General features: G+C 32.5%; 1 protein-coding gene across 1 annotated transcript in view; it reads right to left on the reverse strand.

Moving 5' to 3' along the window:
• Positions 1-625: 625 nt before the first annotated feature.
• Positions 626-22639, reverse strand: part of Dpp10 (Dipeptidyl peptidase 10) — a 1604019-nt gene continuing 1582005 nt past the window's right edge. Inside the window, exon 24 of the mRNA XM_089594726.1 lies at positions 626-827. Coding sequence (XP_089450852.1) covers positions 681-827 — 147 coding nt within the window. The 3' untranslated portion in view covers positions 626-680. The remainder of the gene's footprint in view (positions 828-22639) is intronic.

Here is a 22639-nt window from a genome sequence, read left to right on the forward strand (position 1 = left end):
ATAGATTGAGTACTGCAAGCTGTTGTAAGTTTGCAAGTAATTGAACTACTGTTCGGGCTTTACATATCGACAAGATTGCTGGAAAATCGTTGTTCGAAATGTTTAGAGATGAACAAGAGTATGTAGATTGAGTTATAAGAGTTAGACGAATGCTAATACTTTAATTTTTAAATGCTTGTCTTAAATAAGTTATCATAAGTAGATGTGAGTACGCATTATGCTTCATTATACCTGTAGCATGTTTTTTTTAATTCTGCAAAAATAATGCAACGTCACATACTTTTGACTTTGTATCTCTAATAAAGTTAGCTATTAAAAAAAACCTTGATTTCAATTGTTTTAAAATACTTAGACTTAATAAAATTTGAAAAACTTCTATGAAGTACTTTTTTTCAATTCTTTGTTTTTCTTCATCGGTGAGTATGAAAGATAATTTGCGTTATGTACATGCGTAATAATTAGTAAGTATACATGCAATACGCATATTTTTTATAAGGAGTACAACTTGATTAACGAGGAAAGTTTCTACTATTTCAAAGTATTCCAAGATTTGTAACTTTTATATTTTAACGACTTATTACAATGATTTACTGAAGACAATAGACATAATAATTATTGTTACAATCGTAGATTATTTCTTACATTGTTCAAATTTTACCACGTAACATATTTGTTTAATTTCAGTGTGAACCAGTTCCACCACTGCTTAAACCAACTTTAGAGTCAATAGGTATTTGTTTTTCGAAACAATCATCAAAAAATTTAGCCATTGATAGATAAAGATGCTCTTTTACTCCAGCTAAGTTATGTCCAACGTCAGGATAAATCTGTAACAGAAAGTTCACAACAAAAAGTCATCATTTGTTGAGTTACTTGAAATTATAATTATATTATACAAAATAAGCTTGTGGTAACATGAATATACAAACATCAAATAAGTATTACGGAAGTTAAGTACTTTTTGCTTTTTGGAAAAGAAATAACATACAGTTGGTTTGGCACGTGAAAAGTTGTCCCTACAGGTGCATGTTTAACTAATTATTATCAAGAGGCTTAACACACTAAACAAAAAAAATTGTTCTAAAAATTGAAGAACCTAAAAATAATTTTAATGTTTGTAAGTTACAGTTTCAAAGGAGGGAAACTGGAGTCGGGGATGAAATAACTTTTCACTCGATGTTCTGTAAAGATGTTTGGCCTTTAATCATACAAGAGTCGATCTGTATAGTTTAGTGCCTTGGGCTCAAATCCCTCAGTATGTGGCACGTAGCTTTTTTCCCCTGGCAGGCGCAGCTGCCATGTTATGAATTGTCACCACGACCACTTGGCGGTGGGGGAGGGGGGGGGAGAGTCAGTTTTGGCACGTTTGCATTCCCCTTTTTCCTCTTTGCTCGTTATCAAAATAATTCGCTTACAGTTTGACCATACCTGACGTTAGGCCATCTCGGCCAAAAATTTAGGTTCTCTTTTATTCATTAGTACAAAACTTTTCATGTCATCAAATACAAACGTATAAGATATTGATAGAGCTTTCCAAATCGTGACTAAAAGGCTACCTTATAATTTAGAATTGAAGTAGGATCGAATAAGATAAAATCTCCTTTTAAATCGCGTTTAATTATTTTCGATCAAGAGATATATAAGGCGTCATGTGATCTGGCGAGAGTACACTAGTATAAGATACTTAAGTAACTTGGAAGCCTTCAATGTCCCTGACCACGTAACGATCGTGATCTAACACTTTTTTTTATCACATACAGTCGTTCTCGTTTGGGAATTAATTTTTTCGGTCCTGGAGTTGTATCAACGTTTTTGAATCATTACGTAGTCGCCAACACTGTTAACGTGAGATTTTTTCTTGCGCAAGTTATAACACTGTTCGTTATAAGTTTGACTGTCTTTTATGCTCTCGGCTGCTTTTGCGCCTAACTCTTCTAGATCTCTTTCTGGCTGATGTAAGCTTTCTAAAGCAAGTGGCATACAATCGTTAGGCTTGCCATGTTGATCTACGCCAAATAACAAATGACTGGGTGTCTTGCCCGTGGATCGGAAAACAGTGTTATTAATGGCGAACTCATTGCGACTCAAGACCGTGTCCCATTTCTTTGGATTTTTAGTAAGTTTCGCGAGAGCAGGTGTAATAAACCGATTCATACGCTCAGCTTGACCGTTAGCTTTTAGCGTCCCAACGGCTGTAAGAACATGTTTAATTTGGCCCCCTGTAAGAAAATCTTTAAACTCATGCGAAGTGAACGCGGTTCCGCGGTCACTCACCATGCATTTTGGCCTACTGTAATTAATAAAATAATCTTTTAATTTTCTGATGGCTGCAACGAATTTTGTGGTCTTACACGGGTATAGTTTTGTCAATTTGGTAAATCCGTCAATAACAATTAAAATATATATACATATCCTTGAGTCAACTTTTCGAACGGACCGAGATGATCGATATGTACAGTAGAAAAAGGAATATTATTTTTTGGGATGCTATTTAAGAATCCTCCTTGTTTCCCGCTCGTAGTTTAAAATTCGATACATCTTAAACAGTTTTGAATGTGTTCTTTTACTTGTTTCTGCATGTAAGGAAACCAATAAAGTTTGCTTAGGTGATTTACCGCCTTATTGAGGCCTACGTGGCCAAGATCATTAATTACTATTGCGCTTGGCACATAAAATAAAAGTTTCTTGCTACGACCCTTCCGGTACACATGACCATTGTACAACTCTAATAAAGGCAAGTCACCTTTCTCAATTTCGCAACGGATTTTTTGAATTTCAACGTCTCGTTTTGGCAAAGCGCTAATGTTTGTTCAAACGTATTTGCTTCTATCACCATTATGCCGTGAGAACGGCTTTGCACGTCGACATGACTCATACGTTTCCTGGGGCCATGTTAAATTTCATAATCAAAATTTTGTAAATACATCGTCCACTTAGAGATTCACGGATTTATCTCCTGCTTACTTAGGGTTAACCAGAAGCAATCACAATCAGTTATTATTTAAAATTGTAATCCAAGCAAGTAGATCTTATATCGTCTTAACACTTTCACAACCGCTAAACGCTCAAGTTCGAAACTATGATATCTAGACTCTGTTTGAGACACTCGTTGACTAAAGTAGGAAGTTGCTTGAAAAATTCCGTTAGTTTGCTTCTGCAATAAAATAGCGCCAAATCCCGATGCGCTCGCGTCACAGTGTTACTTGGTCTCAGCTGTTGGTGAATAGATCGCTAGGATTCGGCCGCTCGCCATATGCTCTTTCAAAGTTTCAAAAGCGTGGAGTTCCTTAGCTTCAAAACAAAAATTAGAGTTCTTCCTTATTAAATCGTATAAAGGTTTCGCTATAGTCAAAAAATTTTGAATAAATCTCCGGAAGTAGATTGCAAGTGAAACAAAATGTAATAGACCCTTTGCACCTCGCGGCATTGGATAAGATAAAGCAGCTTGTACGTTTTCATCACCGGGTCGGATCGAAAGTAACTCACTCGATACCCCAAGTAGTCGATTTCTTGCACAGCGAAACGACACTTATCGAGGCAAAATTCTAAATGGAACCGATCGGCCGTTTCAAAAACTTCCCTGAAAATTAACGAATCACCTTCTATAGTACCTGTTGCGATAAGTATGCCATCATAAAATAACAATATTCTCCCTTACCATTAAAGATTCGCAAATACTTTTCTTAAATAACGAGTAAATGCTATTGGGGCATTTGTGAGGCCGAATGGGCATCACAAGTACTTATATTGACCTAAGGGAGCGATGAAAGCTGTGTACTTGTATAATTTTCCGCGATGTTAATATGGTAAAATCCGTTTTTTAAATCTAGGGTTAAGAAATATCTCATATCTTTAAGTCGGTCGATATTGTTATCTATTCCATTGGTCGGAAAGTTATTGCGTACCGTAATTTTATTAATTTCCCGATAGTTGATGCTCATTCTTACCTCACCCGTTTTCTTTCGTTGCATTAAGATTGGGCTAAAATAGGACGAGTCACTAGGCCAAATCACACGTCTGGCTAGCAGGTCATCGAGTAGAATAAGCAGTTGCTCCTTCTCCGCGTACGAAAGGCGCCTGGGCTGGAAGCTTATCGGTTGCTCATGTTTTAAAACAATGGCCATCTCGTATTCTGGCTCCTCCTTTTCTTCTTCCATCTTCGCCTCATAGCAAGTTTCAAACAAATACTCGATTTCGTTGTGGACCATGCAGTTAATATTTGTGTCTATATTCAGAGACTTGCTATTTTCATCCGATTCACTCACACACTCAATATCCAAGATCTGCTTTATTTCATCTTCGTACGCGGCTTCGGCACACGTCTCATCGCGTTCACTAACAATAACACGATCATCGAATGTGACTCTTATATTAGGTTTACACGTGAAGTCATGCCCGAGCAATGCCGTGTAAGTAATAGCACGATTCGGGACTACATACAGTCTAATTTAAACAGTAAAGCCTTCAACTTTTACCATTTTATCCATCACTCTCCAGATTTCGAGGTGCAAGTTATTAATTTCTGAATACTTGGAAACATCACTTGGATTAGGCTGACGTGACGAGAATGGAACAACGCTATTTTTAATTAAACTTATACGCGAGCCCAAGTATAGTATCGCGTCAACTTTGTGAGTGTTCACCTTGTCGTTGTCTCCCACGGCCGCATACACGAACGCAAGCCTGTATGGCTCGCCTGGCGCCATTACTCCTTGCAAAAGGTTAGCTGACGCCATCGAGCTAGAGGCCTTCGTTGTTACATGGCCGTTTGATCGCTGCGGGTAGTTTCTCACTTGATGAGCAAAATACTCGAAGTACCCCCCTTCTGGACGTTTGTCCCTTGGACACTTGTTTGCAACGTGACCAAGGCCCAAACAGTTGTAGCACTTCACTTGCTTTGTAAAGTCCTTTTCCTTTTCTGAGGAATCACTGTTTATGCCAGTACGCGCGTGCTCCCCAGATTTCTTAGTATCCAAAGTTATTTTTCTAAAAGCTTTGAGTAAATTCTCTTTCTCATTGTAATTCATAATTCATGCCTGATTAGGCAGAGGTTCATCTGGGATGCTGTCGATTAAATAATCTATTATTTTCTCTTCTTCTATGGTAAAAGATTTGCGAGGACAATTTTCTCATGGAAATACTCTGTAAAAGTCTCCTTCCGCTGCCACACTCGAGACTCAAAATCGCGACGCACAGTAATTTTTTTCGGATGGACGTTGAACATAGTGGAAAGTTTATTTAACAGATCATCAACCGGATCTGTTAGATGCTCGGACTTTGAATAAAACCACGCTAGCACGTGTCCCTTTAGTTTTGTGCTTATCAAAACCCGCGTGGTGTCGTCATTGAGGCGGTAATTTTCCTTAAGCAATGTAACCTGTTGTTTTCACGTTTTAAACAAACAACTGACACCGACAAAGTCACTCACTAAATCACTGACAGCACGTATGCTCAATGTATTCCTCTCGTTTAGTGCGGGCAGATTTTCTTTTTTTCTTCAAAGAATTCCTAGTTCTAGCCTGGCCAGATCCCACTCCCTCCACAGCAAATTCATTTTGTGCCACATAGCGTCTTCTCCGAAATTATCATTGTTACCTTGGTTTTGGTGGACGCTGCTGCCACCACCTCCGCCATTTGCATCGTCTTCTTGACTGCTCATTTTTTGGTAGTTTCTTTCATTGAGTTGTTCCAAACATGTGGATTAAAATCCGTCAACCGTTTAATTAACTGTCCTTTATTGCCAGTTAATATGAGTCCTCGATCACTTAATAATTGTCTCAGTTCGAAAACTCTATAGTCGTTTGGCTGGCGATGCTACATTACGGGCCCATCCTATGTATTCTGCTCACGGCTACGATTTAAAGATTACGCAATACACCCAAACATTGCGTCGCGAAGACTAGCCCAACATATTTCGGTTCTCGACACACTATCACGAGTGAGCGTCTTTAACTTCCGTGAATCAAAAGTTTTCTCCTGGGCAAAACTCTCAGCCCCGTAACAGAAAGAGTGCTAAACGTAACCACAACGCCTTTCTTTACGTGCACCAAAACGGCAGCAGACGTATTACACTAAATTTAGCACTGACTCTTATTTGTCCCCGAAGCGACCGTATGTTGTTTTGCTTAGAATTCTGTCTTCTGGGGCGATCGTCTACCACAAATCGACAGCGCGTCTGCACTTTATCCTACTTCTGAGCTGTAAGTTAAAGTTCAAAAGGAGGAAAACTGGAGTCGGGAATGAAATAACTTTTCACTCGAGGTTCTGTAAAGATGGTCAGCCTTTATTCATATAAGAGTCTATCTGTACAGCCCGACGCCTCAGACTCGAATCCCTCAGTATGTGGCGCGTACTTCTCTTTCCCTGGCAAGCGTAGCTGCCATGTTATGAATTGTCGTCGCGACCGCTTGGCGGTGGTGGAGGGGAGAATCGGCTTTGGTGCGCTTGCATTCCCCTTTTCCTTCTTTGCTCGCTAGCAGGGCATTACGGCGTACCTACGATACATCAAAATAATTCACTGACATGTTAAAAGGTTATGTTTGTTTGATGCCAAAATTTTTTTAAATTGTAAGGTGGACAATGAGAGAAATGTACGGTGTTTTGAACTTCGTAAAAATATTAATTTTAAAACATATGTATTGATTGTGGTGTGATAAAAGTAGGACGTAGAAAAATGTATCAGCATGACAAAAAATGAGTATTTTGCGCAAGTGTGTATGCTCAGTGACGTGAGAGAAAGTGCCATCTAAGGCTACTTATGAATCAGCTTAAACCTACAGGGTAAAACAGATTAAATATATTTTTTACTGACGATGGTAATTCAAGACACTTGTGAAAAATAAAAGGCATATGTTGCAAGGAATATGTTGTTTTCAAATAAAATAGTTTTTTTTTTGTGTACTTTCAGAGTGCATTAGATCCTCAAATTTTTCTAGTATTTAGGGGTTTCTATGCTTAATTTCATGATTTAAACATCTAATAATAATTAACGATAAATGATTAGTAATGCAATATTTATGTTAGATTTTTAATAATTTTTTACCCGAATGTAATTTAAATAAATATTTTTTCTACAATAGTGAGATATGTTAAAGTGTTTGATTTAAAACTTATTTTTACTACCATCTGATAAAATATTCTAAAACTGTTTGATAAAAATAAAACGTAGAAAATGGAGCCCTTGAAAACTATAGGAAAAAGTGCCAGCAATAAAATGCATTGTTATTTATGTACAAGAAAGTAAAGAAAAATAATAAATTTTTTTCATCTCATTTCTCATTATGAAAGGCTGAATGAAAACACGAGTTCCTACTATTTATCTTACTTCTTTATACATAGATATACTACGAAGTAAAAGTCCTTGTTCTTTCTCATTTCTCATTATTTATTTCTTTAGCCTACTCACATACGTGAGAAATAATGATAAGTGTAGAAAACTGAATTTAAAAGATAAAAATTATAACTAAGCAAAAAAAAAAGTAATTACTTATCACTTACTGCATCTATGCTATAAGTTAATAGTAGCAACAAAAATAAATTAAAAATCACTCTTATTCCTTGATTCTTATTGCTTGTTTTGTATTTGCAATGTTATCTTTTGTTATTTCACAATTATCTTGGAATACTTTGCTACCTTCATTCTTAAACAGTAAATCCTGACCATTTTAAAAAAAAAGACAACTTCAAACTGACTCGATTTAAAAACTTAATTTTTAATTCTGATTGTATTTGTCAGAGACGTGGAGAAAAAAAATTGTCATTCGTTTGAAAGATAAAATTATACTCTATAGGATTATTTATCACCTTATACTTATTTTTGACATTTTTTTTTATTGTAACAAACAAAAGTTCTTGCCCTCTTATTTATGTTTCTGTTTTGGGTAGGTCTTGGTAATATTTAAAAATACAGTTGTAATGGTAAAGATTTTAGGCCATTCTTGGAATCCACCTTAAATAGTTTCTGTAAAATCAACGTAAGATTTAAAGTTGGGATGGTAATTAACCGACAGAAAAATTGGTGTAGATACTCTTCATTTATCACAGCTGAAAAGTTAACACTAAAATAAGAAATACTAAGTGATAGAATGAAATTCGTCAACAAAGCATACTTTTCCTAGTACGTGCGCATCTTAATCTAAGATGTACCGAGGCTTAAAGATTTTTTAAATTTTTATCTACGTCCAAGTATGAAGTATATATTAACATTTTTTCGAGCTTAAATTCTTCCTGGATAAAAGTGTACTAAAGGTTAAATTAATTTATCGCATGCATAAATATCAGTCTTCTAAAGAGTAAGTAATAACTTTCCAACAGAATGAATTAATTACAACTTTGTTTTAAAATTTTTTAGATCAACTAATTCTTATTCTTTACGACATAAGGCCTTTGATAATCTTGATACTTACCTTGTTCGTACTTTTGTTTCATCTGCTTAGCTGTAAAAAAATCCTTTTTATTTTTGTTTATTCCATTTTAACAACTACTTTAGATTAGCAATTGATTTTGGTAGTTTAGCGAACAAACTTTGTCAAGCTACTGTACCTTTTCATGTTCTACTAATGACATCTCCCAATGTATTTCATACATGGACGTATCAAAGAACTAATACCACGCGTAAAAGAAGCGATTTCTTCTTTTGAAGGAGCATTTTTATGGAATCGAAGCGAGTGAAAAATGCCTCTGGTTGAACTAGGTCAACTTATGAGCAATATTCTTACAAGATACATTGACAGAAAAACAATAGGTTGGAACAATAATGGTTCAGGATTTAATTTAATGCACTAAGAAATAACAATGCAAAAGTAGATACCAATCGCATTTTCCTGGCTAAAGTGTGGTTGATACTTTGGATTAGTGATGATGCAACCTCGCATCAGCAAAAAAACTAAATCCAAAATCAAGTGTAACTTATGAGTATACGATTTGAGTAAATAAATTTTTCAAAAATTTTTACAATTAATTTTTAATACTACAAAACAATTTGTTAGTTACACTTTTAAGAGTGGTATATATTATGGGATTCAACCATCAACGCGCAAATAATCCATTTATTTATACATACAACAAAATTCATGCACACTTACAAACATATAACGTGTTACTTCAAAATATATATCAATTATAACAACGAGGCTAGCCACACTATGTGTTCGTTGAATATAATGCAACTTATGACTTCTAGTAAACACGTAGTTACATTACAACGTATATGAGCTTGAATGCATGAGAAAATTTTTATGTGAAATACACACACACACACATATGCGTCTTGCACGCCAACTGCCCATTTCCAGTATTTCAAATTGATTAAAGAATTTAAAAGTTTCTCAGAATAAAAATATGACCTCAGTCATGAAAAAGTAATCTCATCAAAAATTTTACTAAAAATATTTAAAGGAATAAGACTGTTTACTAAAAATAAAAATAACAATAGGCTAGTATTTATTAATATTCATTTTCTTTTTATATGTAAGTGCCATACATTGTAGTTTTTTTCTTGAAACAGACTTCTGGAAAATTGTGCTTAAGATTCATTAGCGATGACTTCCACAGATGTTTTTGTTACGTCATCCAATGAGTTTTAAATCATCAAACATATGTGTATATCATGTCAAATACTCATATGTATCAAAGGAAAAAAATCGTGTATTGATGTACAAATAATTGAAACAAAAGAAACGTTGTGCCTGTTTATTTGCCTTAAAAGCAGTATGGAAAAAATAAATAAAGAAATTTTTTAGTTTCTTTCTTTTTTTCCCATTTCCCAAAAAAATAGAATAAGACGTTTTGAAAAAAGGGTGTGGAGGAAAGGATATAAACACACTTTCCAAAATAAGTATGCAATAAAGAAAGATTTTAACGTAAAGTTATTTAATATACCATTAAGACTTTTTATCTCATAAATTACCTTTGTCCAAAAAGTTTTTATTTATAATAAAATTTACTGTTATTCAAACTGTAACTAATAAAACGGAAGAGACAAAAATTGAACTTATTGAACAGTTGAGATGAGGTCTAGATGAATATAAAATAACAGATACCTAAGTAAAATTCTAATTTTTTAATAAAAGGGGGGGATTATTCCCTCTTGACCTTATCACGAAGTAATCTCAAAAAAATTCTAAGTTAATGATGGGTGGAGGGTTATTGGAGTAAGTAACCCATATTGATCCTATTAGAAAGTATCTTCACAATATATTCTGAGTTTTCATGTGTGGGTGTAGGGATGCTGTGGGATGATAAATTACCCCATGTGTACCCTTCTATAACATATTGTCACAAAAAAATTAAAAAATTTTATAGGAGGGAGGCTGTAAAGAGAGGAGGTATAAGAGAGGCACGTAAAATTCGGAGCAGTGTGTTAAGAAATTTCACACATTCGTTGTTGGGTGGCAGTTATGAAGAAATAAAGGGAATTTTCTCTTATTTTTTGAGGGTGTGGCCATGGTTAGCAATCCCTCATCAATAATTTATGACCTACAATTTTTTTTTTACATAAAAAATTCTGATTGATGAAAATATTATCTAATAAACTTTCAAAACAAGACATCTTGTGCGTGTACATTTAACTCTTTTTATTATTTTTGTAATAATAGCTTAGATCATCAATAATTAGGATAGGCTCAACAATATCTAATCTACTCTTAGTAAGACCTGTCTCATATCTCACAAATATATTTTCTATGTACATATTTTTTTGATTATGATTGATTATGTTTTATATTTATAACAATAGATACAAGAAAAATAAACTAATATTTGTTACTCTGAAAAAAGTAGAGTTTATTTAATAATTATTATACAATATTTACAATATTTACAGCGTAATTTTACCTGAAAAAAGTAGAGGAACGAAAATATAAGTCTATTATCTCTATTGTATTTTATATTTTACACTGAAGACTGTAATTTTATATTTCACTTGCTTCTTGATCCTTATTTGTTCGCACTACCTTTCTCTCTGAGTTTATATCTGTTACTACTCCTTTTCCTCTCTCTTCTCTATTGTTTCACTGCTTACCTTCAATATCCTTACCCCCTCTATCAATCACCTATCAAAGGACACGCTTTATTTGTATTTAAAGAGAGTATACTTTCTTTACATCTCCCCCCCTCCGTATCAGTCAAAAATTGGAACATCTCATTGCATTTTGTTTTATTTACATTTCTTTCTCACTAAAATCGTCGTCATTTAGTTCCATATTCATTGGAACCAATTTTGTTATGTGAAATAAATCTGGTTTTCTATTTTTTTCTGTTTTTATTTGATATATAGACTCTGAAATTTTATTTATTATTTCATAAGGTCCAATTCGTAATCTATCCATTTTTCTCCTATTTAGTCTGTTTCCATTTTTTATATATACTAGATCTCCAATTTTAAATATATGATTTTTTCTGTTTTTATCAAATATTTTCTTGTTATAATTGTGCGATTTAATGGTATTTTCTATTGCTGTTTGTCTATTCTTTAGCCAGATGTCTTTGTTATCTATTGTTATTAATTCTTGAGGTGTTATGCTTACATCAGTCCCATCTAGTAAATATTGCGGTGTGAATCCTGTAACAGAATGTTCTGTCTCATTATACTTTTTTATACATTCATGAGCTATTGATGTCCAAGCTTTTTTATTTTGGTTTTCGTTTAATTTGCACCTAATTTTATTAACTATTGTTTGATTGAGTCTTTCATTTAATCCGTTAGAAAATGGCGCATTAACAGCTGTAAAAACTATTTTGATATTATTGTGTTCCAAAAAATCTTTGAAATCTTTTGAGTTTATTCCTGGGTACTGATCTGACAAAATCATTTCTATTTGTTCAGTATCTATTATTTTTCTTACTAGTTTAATAAAGTCACTTGCCGTTTGTGTCTTAGATGTTATTATATAAGCATACCTGGTAAAGTGATCTACTAGGAGGTGTAAATATTTTTTTGTTGATCTATTTCCTCCAAATCCACCAATGGTATCTATTGAGACAATTTCAAAAGGTTTTTTTGCTGGGCCTAAATGTGACATTTGGCCGTATTTAAGTTGACCTCGTGATTTATTTTCTATACATATTTTACATTCTCTACATGTTTTGATTATATTTTTTGTTAAATTCTTCGCTGTGTAGTTTGTGCTTATTCTAGTCATCATTTGTTTTATTCCAATATGAAACCATTCTTTGTGTTTTTTTTAAATCAATTTTTTACTAAACTCTTCTGATAGTATTATTTTTTCTTTTTTTCTACTCTTTTTATAAAAAGTTTCATTTCTTTTTATTAACATTTTATTTGATTTTTGTATTTCTTTGTTTTTTTTCTTGATCTATTTTGATTTCATCTATTTCTATTAAATTTATTATTCTTAAAAATTCTTCGTTATTTATTTCTGGTTCTAATACCGGATTTCGGCTAAGACAGTCTGCTTCAATATTTTCTTTTCCTGGGATATATTTTATTGTAAAATCATATTGCGATAAATAGTAAGTTAAATCACCTAGTTCTTCGTCTGTTCTTACTTTAATATTTAGATTTTCAAATGGTTTATGGTCTGAATATACTATAAATTTTTTTCCAATAAGCCACTGCTGCCAATATTTTATTGCTTCTTTTATAGCCAAACATTCCAAATATATTGCTTTTTTTTCTCTTTTGTGTTTCTGTTAGTTTTTTTTAAAAATATTCTATCGGTTTATCTTTTCCATCAAATTGTGTTTGTTTAAACACTGCTGCTATTCCTTCTATTGATGCATCTGTGTACAGTTTTATTTCTAAGTTTGGGTCAAATATCTCTAAAATTGGTTTTGAGCACAGTAACTTTTTTGTTTGTTGAAATGATTTTTCACATTCCTCTGTCCATATAAATTTTTCATTTTTCCTAAGTAATTTGTGGAGTGGGTCTAATAATATCGCACTTTTCGGAATATATTCATGATAAAAGTTTATTTTGCCTAAAAATTGTCTAATATTTTTTTGGGTTCTTGGTTGTGGAAAGTTTTCTATTGCTATTAAATTATGTTTTATTGGACGAACGGTATTATTTTCTATTATGTGTCCGAGATACTTTGCAGAATTTGAACCAAATGTACATTTTTTAAATTTTAATCGAAATCCTTCTTTTAATATTGCGTTTAAAACTTGTTTGATGTGTTCTATATGTTTTTCAAAAGTTGGTGAAAATATAAGTATATCATCTATGTAATTTTCTGCAAAATTTTTTAAATTATTTTTTTTTAAAATGTTGCTTAGTATTCTTTGGAATATTGCTGGTGCTGTTTTTAAGCCAAACGGAAGGCAAGTCCATTGGTAGTGTCCATCTTGTGTAATAAAACCAGTTTTATTTCTATCTTCAATTCTAAGAGGTATTGACCAAAAAGCCGAATTTATATCTAGGGTGGTGAAAAATTTACAGTTTCTTGTTTTTGTTATTAAATCTTCGATTAGTGGGAAAGGTTGTGCTTGCGGTACAATTAATTTATTTAGGTCTCTAAAGTCTATGCATAGTCTTGATTTCTTATTTTCTTCTTTTTTAAATGCTAGAGTAACAGGTGCTGCAAAAGGGCTGTACGATTCTTCTATTAATTTTTTTTCAAGTAATTTTGCTACTTGTTGTTCTATCTCTTTTTTATCTTCTATTGTACATCTATATGGTCTTTTGCTACAGTATTTTTCTTCTATTAAATCTATTCTTGCTTCATAATCTTTAACTGTCCCTATGTCATATTTGTTTTTTGCAAAGACTGAATTGTATTTCTTAATTATATTTTTTATCTCTTTCTTTTTACTATTTTCTAAATGTTCTAATCGTAAATCGCTTTCCTCTTCTGTCACATGCTCATTAAAGTTTATTTTTACTTCCGTAACCTTTTCTGTTAAATTCTGTTTTATATGTTGATCTTTTTCTTTGATTATTTTTTTCTTTTGAGAAATATTTAAATTCTCATCTTGTATAAGTCTAAATTTTTTTATCATATCTAAACCTATTATAATATCCTCAAAGTCTTCTCTTTCCACTATATCTAAGTCTATTTCTTCTTCTATTTCGAATATTTTTACTTCCACTTTTATTAAGCCTTTTGTTTCGCTGACACTATTGACTGACTTCAAATATATTTTGTTTACATTTTTTTCTTCTTCTTGTATTTTAACTATTCTTTTATTTATTAATGATATCTGAACCCCGGAATCATATGTTCCTATAACCCTCAATTTATTATTTAACAATATTGGTATTTTAATCAATGGTGTCTCTATTCGTTTTTTTCTTCTGTATATAAATCTGCATTTATTCTTTCATTTGCCCCAACTACTCTTGTTTTATCTTTATTCTTAAACCAACATTTTTCTTCAAGATGGAATCTGTTGGATTTTCCTATTTTCTCACATATTTGACACGGTTTTTTTTCTTCATTTTTATGTTTATAATTGTATCTATTATCATTTTTCTTGCTTATAATTTTTTTGTTCAAACTTTCATGTTTTCTTATTTCATTTATTAATATTGTTGAATTTACACATTCTTCTTTATCTAATTTATTTCTTATCCATTCTGGCAAACCCATTACTATCAACGCTATTATTGTCTTTTTTCCCATGTTTGGGTCCACATTTATTAATAATCTTTCTTTTTTTATTGCATATTCTGTTAATGAACCTTCATAATATTTATAGGACAATGCATATATAAATGAATTCCAACTTCTATCTGCAAAAGTTTTTAGAAATTTTTCTTTCCATTCTTGCCAGTTATTATTTATTTTTAATTCTGTTTGTGCTGTATAATGCCAGTCCATGCAGGCTTTATTTAAAAATAATCTTAAAATTTCAGTTTTTGTATTATCTTCAATAATTTCAAATCTTTCACATTCTTTTTCAAATGTATTCATCCATTGATTTATATTTGTCTGTTTTTCATTAAATTTTTCTAAAATAAATTTTTCTGATATATTTTTTAAGTTAAGCTTGCTATTATCTTTTTGTTTGTTTGTTAATAATTGTTCTATCAAGTTGTTTATATCTACAGGATTTTCTATTATTTTTTTTTCTTTTTCAATTTCGTTTAAATATACATTCTTAAATTGAAAATTTCCTATTTCATCTTTATATACTTTTGCTAACTCATCATCTAATCCTATCCATAACTTCTGTTGTGTACCCCTTTTAGCGTTACTTTTAAATTTAATAAATACCTCTGTTTTCTTGACTTCTGTGTGATTGTCTATATTTTGATATTGCCGTGGTATAGCATACTGTATTCCTTTTTCCGTTTCGATGAAGGTTATATTTGTTATGTTTGTTTTGCTATCACTCGGTGAGGAAACAACTTCAAAATTAAATCTTAATTTTGGCATTTTTGTTATCTTGAGACAATATTTTCGTTCTATAATGTTTTATATTTATAACAATAGATACAAGAAAAATAAACTAATATTTGTTACTCTGAAAAAAGTAGAGTTTATTTAATAATTATTATACAATATTTACAATATTTACAGCGTAATTTTACCTGAAAAAAGTAGAGGAACGAAAATATAAGTCTATTATCTCTATTGTATTTTATATTTTACACTGAAGACTGTAATTTTATATTTCACTTGCTTCTTGATCCTTATTTGTTCGCACTACCTTTCTCTCTGAGTTTATATCTGTTACTTCTCCTTTTCCTCTCTCTTCTCTATTGTTTCACTCCTTACCTTCAATATCCTTACCCCCTCTATCAATCACCTATCAAAGGACACGCTTTATTTGTATTTAAAGAGAGTATACTTTCTTTACATATATATATATATATATATATATATATATATATATATATATATATATGGAAAGTTCTTTGTCAAACGGAATGAATCTTTGCCCGGAATTCTACAAGCCACTGAAAATGTTATAATGGCACAAAATAAAACTTAGTTAGAAGAATTTTCTTGCTATCTGCCTTTTTTTCAAAATTCGAAATTACGGACAAATATGGCATCTACAACTAGTCAAAATAACTGTAAGATAGCTATTTTAATTGATTTAAAATCATTTGAAACCATTAAAATATACTTTAAAGCTGAACTATATAAAACTGTTAGAATAACTATACATAGCCTTGTTTTTGATGATGCCAATCAACAATTCTTCCTAACCTCAAAAAACTTTAAAATAAAGTAGTTTTACGTTGATTTTTAAAAGTTTTGCAAGTAAAAAAATTCTGGAAAGTTAATTATAAAGTGTATTTTCTACACTGAAACATGAATCAATTTTTTTTTTTTAGTCTTTTGTGTTGCTTAATCATCGTTACCTAGAAAACTAATTATTTTGCTCGCCAAAAGATTTAAAAAAAAAAAGTAATTATGCGGCTGTTCCTTCCAAAACATAAATAAATACTGTATTGTAGCTTAACATATTGCTTTATATTGTTTATCTTAAAAAAACTTTAGAAAAAAGTCGTTTTGCGTAATTTTTGATCGATTAGCAGTCAAAAAATTAGAAAAAAAAATTTATTATGTTCATGTTTCCTCTGAAATAGAAATTGTCATATTATTCTTGTCTTATATGTTGCTTAATCTTCTTAACCTCGAAAAACTTAAGATAATTTAATTTTCCGTAATCTTACAACGTATTGTAATGTGAGTTTTACGGTGCAGGAAAAAATAATAGTCCAACTTGTGGTTAACTTATTTTTTATTATAATTCCTTATGTTTAAGGGAAGTTGCGTGTGTATTCTAGTCTCGCAGACTTGATCCTTTCGCTCTCGTGTCTCTAGCTAATTGCCCCTTTTGTTCTCTCCCTTCACTCTCCCTTTTTTATAACTTTTCTTCTCTATTTCCCTAAATTTTGGCCCAACCCAGCGGAGGCACTTGCATGCATAGTTATATGCTATCGTACGTAACACGTCCAAGGCCGCAACGCCGACGTTCTTAGCAGCGATTTTCTTCTCTATGTGTATGTCTGTGGTAGAGCGGTGTCCGTGTTATGTTGTTTGTGTTGTATAGAATTGACTGTTAGAGGTAACAGGGTGGTTCAAAGAGCTCCATTCCTATTTCCTCTAGTAATTTATTTTGCTGTATTTTATGTGTATACATTTTTGTTTATTGTTTGCGCGTTCCCATTGTACAAAAAATTTGTTCTAAGATTCTCTTAGTAACTTATATTACATAATCGCTTGGTTATACTTTTCTTGCTTTTTTATTTATGTACATGTGCACTATACAATAATTTTTAATAATAATATATTTTTGCATTGAATAATAATAAATATAAGTTGTCAATTCCATAATTTTTTTTGTTTCGTTGTCAAGGATGTCAAGGGTCAAGGACGTACTGTTCAACTTATTTCTAGTTGTGTTGATATTAATGGTGGTCAAGGATGTCGAGGGTCAAGAACTTACTGTTTGATTTACTTCTAACATTGTTACCAGTGTCTGTCATTTTCTCTTATCTTACTATAAATTTTATCATTGCTATATCTTTTCTCATTTTTATTGCATACAAAATTTTTAATTTTTTTTTTTTTTGCTTATTATAACTTACTTTATTTTACGGTACATAGTGCTTTGAAAATATTTTGCTGATTAAAATACATTCACTTTTATATTTAATTTACAGCAAATCCATGATTTTGATTATTTTCTACATATTTATGTTATATAATAATATTAGCCATTATGATCCACAAGTGTCTTATAATTGTTGTCAAGTATGCTCTGGTCAATATCTTACTGCGTTCAACTTAATTTATTTTTATTATTATTATTTTTTTAAATTTTGGTTGCCTGGATACTTATTGATAGTGTATGAATTTGCCACTTAGATTAGTCTTAATTTCTTCCTGTAAAATTATTGCTGGTTTTTATGCCAAACTATTATGCAGTGACGTCTCGTTGGCCCTCCAATTAGTTTGTTTCATTTGTTACCTAAAATCATTCTGTAACAAGTCAGTAGTGGGCCTCCCCTCCTCCATGGGAAATAGCATTTGGATGCAACCATTGTTATTAAGAAAGAGAAGGTATGTTGAGTAAATATACTGAATCTTTGCACCCAACGTACTAGGAAAAAAATTATTTGTTAATGACTTATTTTGTAAATAGATTTTTATCATTAGGTAATTTTATCTAGCAATCCTTTTAAATATATATTCTCTTGCCTGACATTAAATTTTTACTTTAATATAGCCAACCTTTTTTTTGGGTACAAAATGCTTATACCAGTTTTCTTATTAAATATAAGATCTTTTTTTTTCTATTACTTATACTAGTGGACTCTAAGGGATATGTTAATTGCTTATACGACTCAATGGCTTCTCTTTACGTCGTCGTTTATCGAGCTGTGTTTTTTTTTCATTTTCTGGTGCATATGTCTTCTGCCATAATAGTGTTAATATTAACTGATGATACCGTGTGGTGTTTTAGTAATAGGGTTGATCAATCATCCTGGCAATCTATGTTTTATTCTCACTGCGGATTCTTAAGAATTATATAAGAGGTGTCTGCTTAGGATGTTTTGACTTCGTTTCTGAGCCTGATGACTCGTATTATTCTCTTTAATAGGGTTTTTCTTGAATAAATACACATGTGTGTACATATTCACAAAAATTTCTTCTTTAATGTATATTTAATAGCCATTGTATTTTCTTCTAAGAGCTGTGTTCTATAGGTTCGACAATATTGCGTTACTATGCACGTATATGCTGTTGTCATTGGCATTGTGAAATACTTCCTCAGATTTCATTCTGATTTTGATCCCTTACACAGTGAAGGAGACCTTATCATAAATAGTTTCTGAACCAAATGTGTGTGAGTATTTTCCTTGTTCAGTTTCATTCTAGTCTCGTTATGTGAAATGAAACTCCAAAATTTCCAGTAGTTATTATAATCCTCTAATAACTATTCAAACTAAATCTTATGATCAATTGTGCAATCATAGTTTTTTTTCTGTGATCTCCAACAGACAATTCTTAAAGTTGAACTAGGGTCTATCTATTTTGGTTGCTAATTTTGATAGTAGGTAAGGAGTATCAGGATTAACCATAAATAAAGTCGTTCACGGACTATAGCTGAGGGCCCATGTAATGAAAATTTCCAGTTGTGGTTCTATTTCTTCATAATTAAAATCAAAATAATTTGAAAATAAGATTTTTTTTCTTAAAACCTTGCATATCTCACGTCCTTTGAAATCTACTAATTACACTATTCTGAAGTGCGTTACATACAATCGTAAGTGTACTTGTAAATATTTTATTATTGAATCTGTTTTTTTTGTATTGTTAATAGTATTTTTCTTTTGATATTTTTTTCATGTATTTTTTTGTTCTTATATAAATAAAAAAGTTATTATTGTTAGTTAAACAATTGTAAGTATTATTATTATATTTTTTCCTATTGTACTAAGCGTAAACATATAATTTTCTCGTTATAAACAAAATCTTTCATTGTTTTTTTTTTTTTTTTTTTTGACAATGCTTTTTCTGTTAAGTGTTGCAAAAAATAAAACATTATCATTCATCTTATCACTTATTTTACCGTACGTTGGGTACTGTACAGCCAGAAAAATTGTACATACATGTACTCTTCTCTTCTTTTTCTCTTCTTTTTTATTTTTGCTTTTACTTTGCGCGTGCGTCCAAGAGCCGTGATGAAGGAAATTTCCTTTTTTTTATGCATTTCATTACTTTTATTTCTTTAGAAAGGGGGGGTGTTAATTGATTGAATATCTATTAGTCATGCGGTTATTCATTGATTTATATTTTTTTACCTCATAATTCGTTGTTCTCTCGCAGCTCGTCCAAGGGCCGCAAAATAAAAAAAAGTTTCTAATGAGTTCTATATGTACTTGTTGGCGTAGATTTTGTCAGGAGTTCAGGATTTCTAAAACGTATGTATATTACGTTTATATGTACATTTTTCTGTGTTTGTCTACATATTTAATTATTTATTGTCTATATTTTTGCACTTTTGTTTTTGTCCGTCCAAGGGCCAAGAAAAAAACACTTGTTTGTTCTATAGTGTCTTGCGCCTTTTTCTACTCGTTTTCCACTGAATGTGGGGATTTTAATATACACGCCTTTTCGATTTTGTCCACACGTGATACGCATATTTAGTTGTCTCTTTATAATTTTTCGTTCTGATTTTTGTAATTTATCTTTGTTATTTTATTTGGCCTCTCAAAATGGTCGTCGTACTTCCATTTGGACAGTTTTTTTAAATGTTAACCATTTTCCCTTCCATGGAGAACTTTGTATTCAGTTTCTTGTTGTAATGGTATTTTAATCTATACTTATTTTGCGTCTGTGTCATTGCAGCAAGCGTTCGCAATTATGTGAGGTTCCCTGTAATTTGTTTTAGTAAGTCTGTGTATGGTTAACCTTTTTCCGGCTGCTTAAAGCTTGACGGAAGTTTTGCACGTTGGCCGAATACCAGCTCGTGTGGGGAGGAGCCTGTACTCTGGTGCTCTGATATATTGTATGCCAGTGAGCACAGTGGTAGTACCTCGTCTCATTTTTCCGTTTGGCAAACGTATACCTTTAAATATTCTGTCAGGACGTGGTGTATACACTTGATCGCACCGTTGCTTTGCAGCTGGTAAGCTATGCTCCCGATTTTGTCATCTTTAAATAGTTTGTCGAACTCCTTCATAGTTCTGTTCATAATGTATGTTCCACTATTTGATAATAATTTCTCTAGGGCTCTTAGGTATGCAATAAATCTGTCCGTTAGGGCTCTCACTGTTTCCTTTACCGTTGCTGTCTAAACAGGATCCAGCATTATATATTTGGTTAGCCAATCTTGTATTGATAAAATATGTCCATTGCTGCGAGCTAATCGTTTGTTTATTGGTCCATAGAAGTTTATCGATATCTTTTTTAATGGTCTGCTCGGAGTGTCAGTGATTACAATGGCTTGCTTTGTTTTTACTCGCACTAGCTTTTTCATTTGGCATGATGAGCAGCCAAGTACGTATTGCCTTATGACTGGCCTCATATGTCGCCAATAAAAATCTTTTGATATTTTGCTATACGGTTTATTAATACCACGCTGTTCTCCTACTGCTAACTCGTGATATTCTTTTAATAACTTATTTCTCTGATCTACTGGTGCCACTATTAGTGTATTTGTGTATAACGTAGCGTTTATTTTTATGTCTTTGAAGATTCCCTCAAACTGTTCGACTACGTACGTCCATTGGTTAAAATTTAGTATTGCTAAATCTTTCACGAATCTTATAGTTTTTAAATTGTTCACCATTACCAGTAATCTCAGGGCTATAACGCACTCTTTTCTTATTTTAGATAGCATGACGTTGCTGACTGCCTTCGTCTCGTTATTCATGACTACCAGGCTTATATAGCCTCGCTCGTATAGCGCGTTGATAGTCTCTGTACCCCGAATATCATCTGTAATTGTGAAGAACGCTAGGTTATCGATATATCTGAACGGGTGATTTTCGACCTTCAACATTTTTTTAAACGGGGTGTGGGGCCCATGGAGGTATGCCACATCGTAATTGTATTCTACATACTCTATACTTTTCCGTGAAGCCTGCTTTGTCAAACATTTTTCTCTCCTCGCTGGGACTATCGTCGCTTTCTTCTATTACTGCTTTGTAAAAGCCCCGGTCGCTATCCGGTGAGAGAGAGTCTTGTTTCGTGTTAGTGTTGAGTGGTGGTGGGAGTTAAGGCAGGGGCACGATACGCTCTTCATCAGCTTTCTCTCTTTCTTTCTCTCTCTCGCTTTCTTCGTCGCTCTTCGTATCCCATGTGCCCTGTTCATCGTGCTCTCTGTCTCTTTTGCTCACATATTGTTCGTTACTGTTTCCTTCAAGATTTTCCTCTGTCTTATCTTGAGATTCCTGGTTATCAGGGTCGTCCTTTTCATTTCCATTATCATTTTTAGGTGACGTGTCGCTATTGGTTTCCTTTACAAGGGCTTGGTAGTGTTAGCTTCCAAGGTTTAAGTGCTTGAATTTTGCGTCGTTTCCCCCCCCCCACAAAGTATTGGTATACTGTCTTACCGGGTGCCACTTGGATGGATGTATGCATACGTTTGCTTCATACTGTTGTGAAAATATAAAAGCGCATTCCCCGTTGCCAAATTCATGATTGTTATTGAGTACTGTTTTGCTTCTTTTGCTTCCAATCACTGTAAGTGCTGGTTCTTGATAAGTGCTGACTTTCTCTAAGCTTTCTCGGCTCCTTTTTTATTTCTTTCTCGTCTAACTTCTCTGAGTCTGATGTTTTTATTTTGACTTTCTTTTTCTTTCGTATAAAATTTCTTTGTCTCCTTGTACGCATTTTAAATAGTCGTGCCAATAACGCCCTTACGTCTTTATGATCGTCCCTTTCTGTTTTTCAGCGAGCTCATACAGATCCCGGTGTGGTTGTACTGGGTTGTCCTTCCCTTCTTTTATTACTGGGTTATGAGACAGGGCGTTCAGTGCCTTGCTTATTAGTCCAGGTCTGTTAACAACATCTAACTCGTATCCTCGAAGTTCTGCCTTCAACCTTGTTAATCTTAAGTCCGGCTTCTTTGATGTGTGAAAATGTTTTAGTGGTTCATGGTCTGTTACGACTGTAAATTTACAACCAAACAAATATGGCCTAAGTTGCTCTTTGGCGTACACTATCGCCAACGATTCCTCATTGTAGGTCGGGTATCGTAATTTATTGC

This window comes from Copidosoma floridanum, unplaced genomic scaffold, assembly GCF_036245765.1.
Source record: "Copidosoma floridanum isolate Cflo_tuat_1 unplaced genomic scaffold, Cflo_Japanese_pri ptg000021l, whole genome shotgun sequence".
In the NCBI taxonomy this organism is placed as follows: Eukaryota; Metazoa; Arthropoda; class Insecta; order Hymenoptera; family Encyrtidae; genus Copidosoma; species Copidosoma floridanum.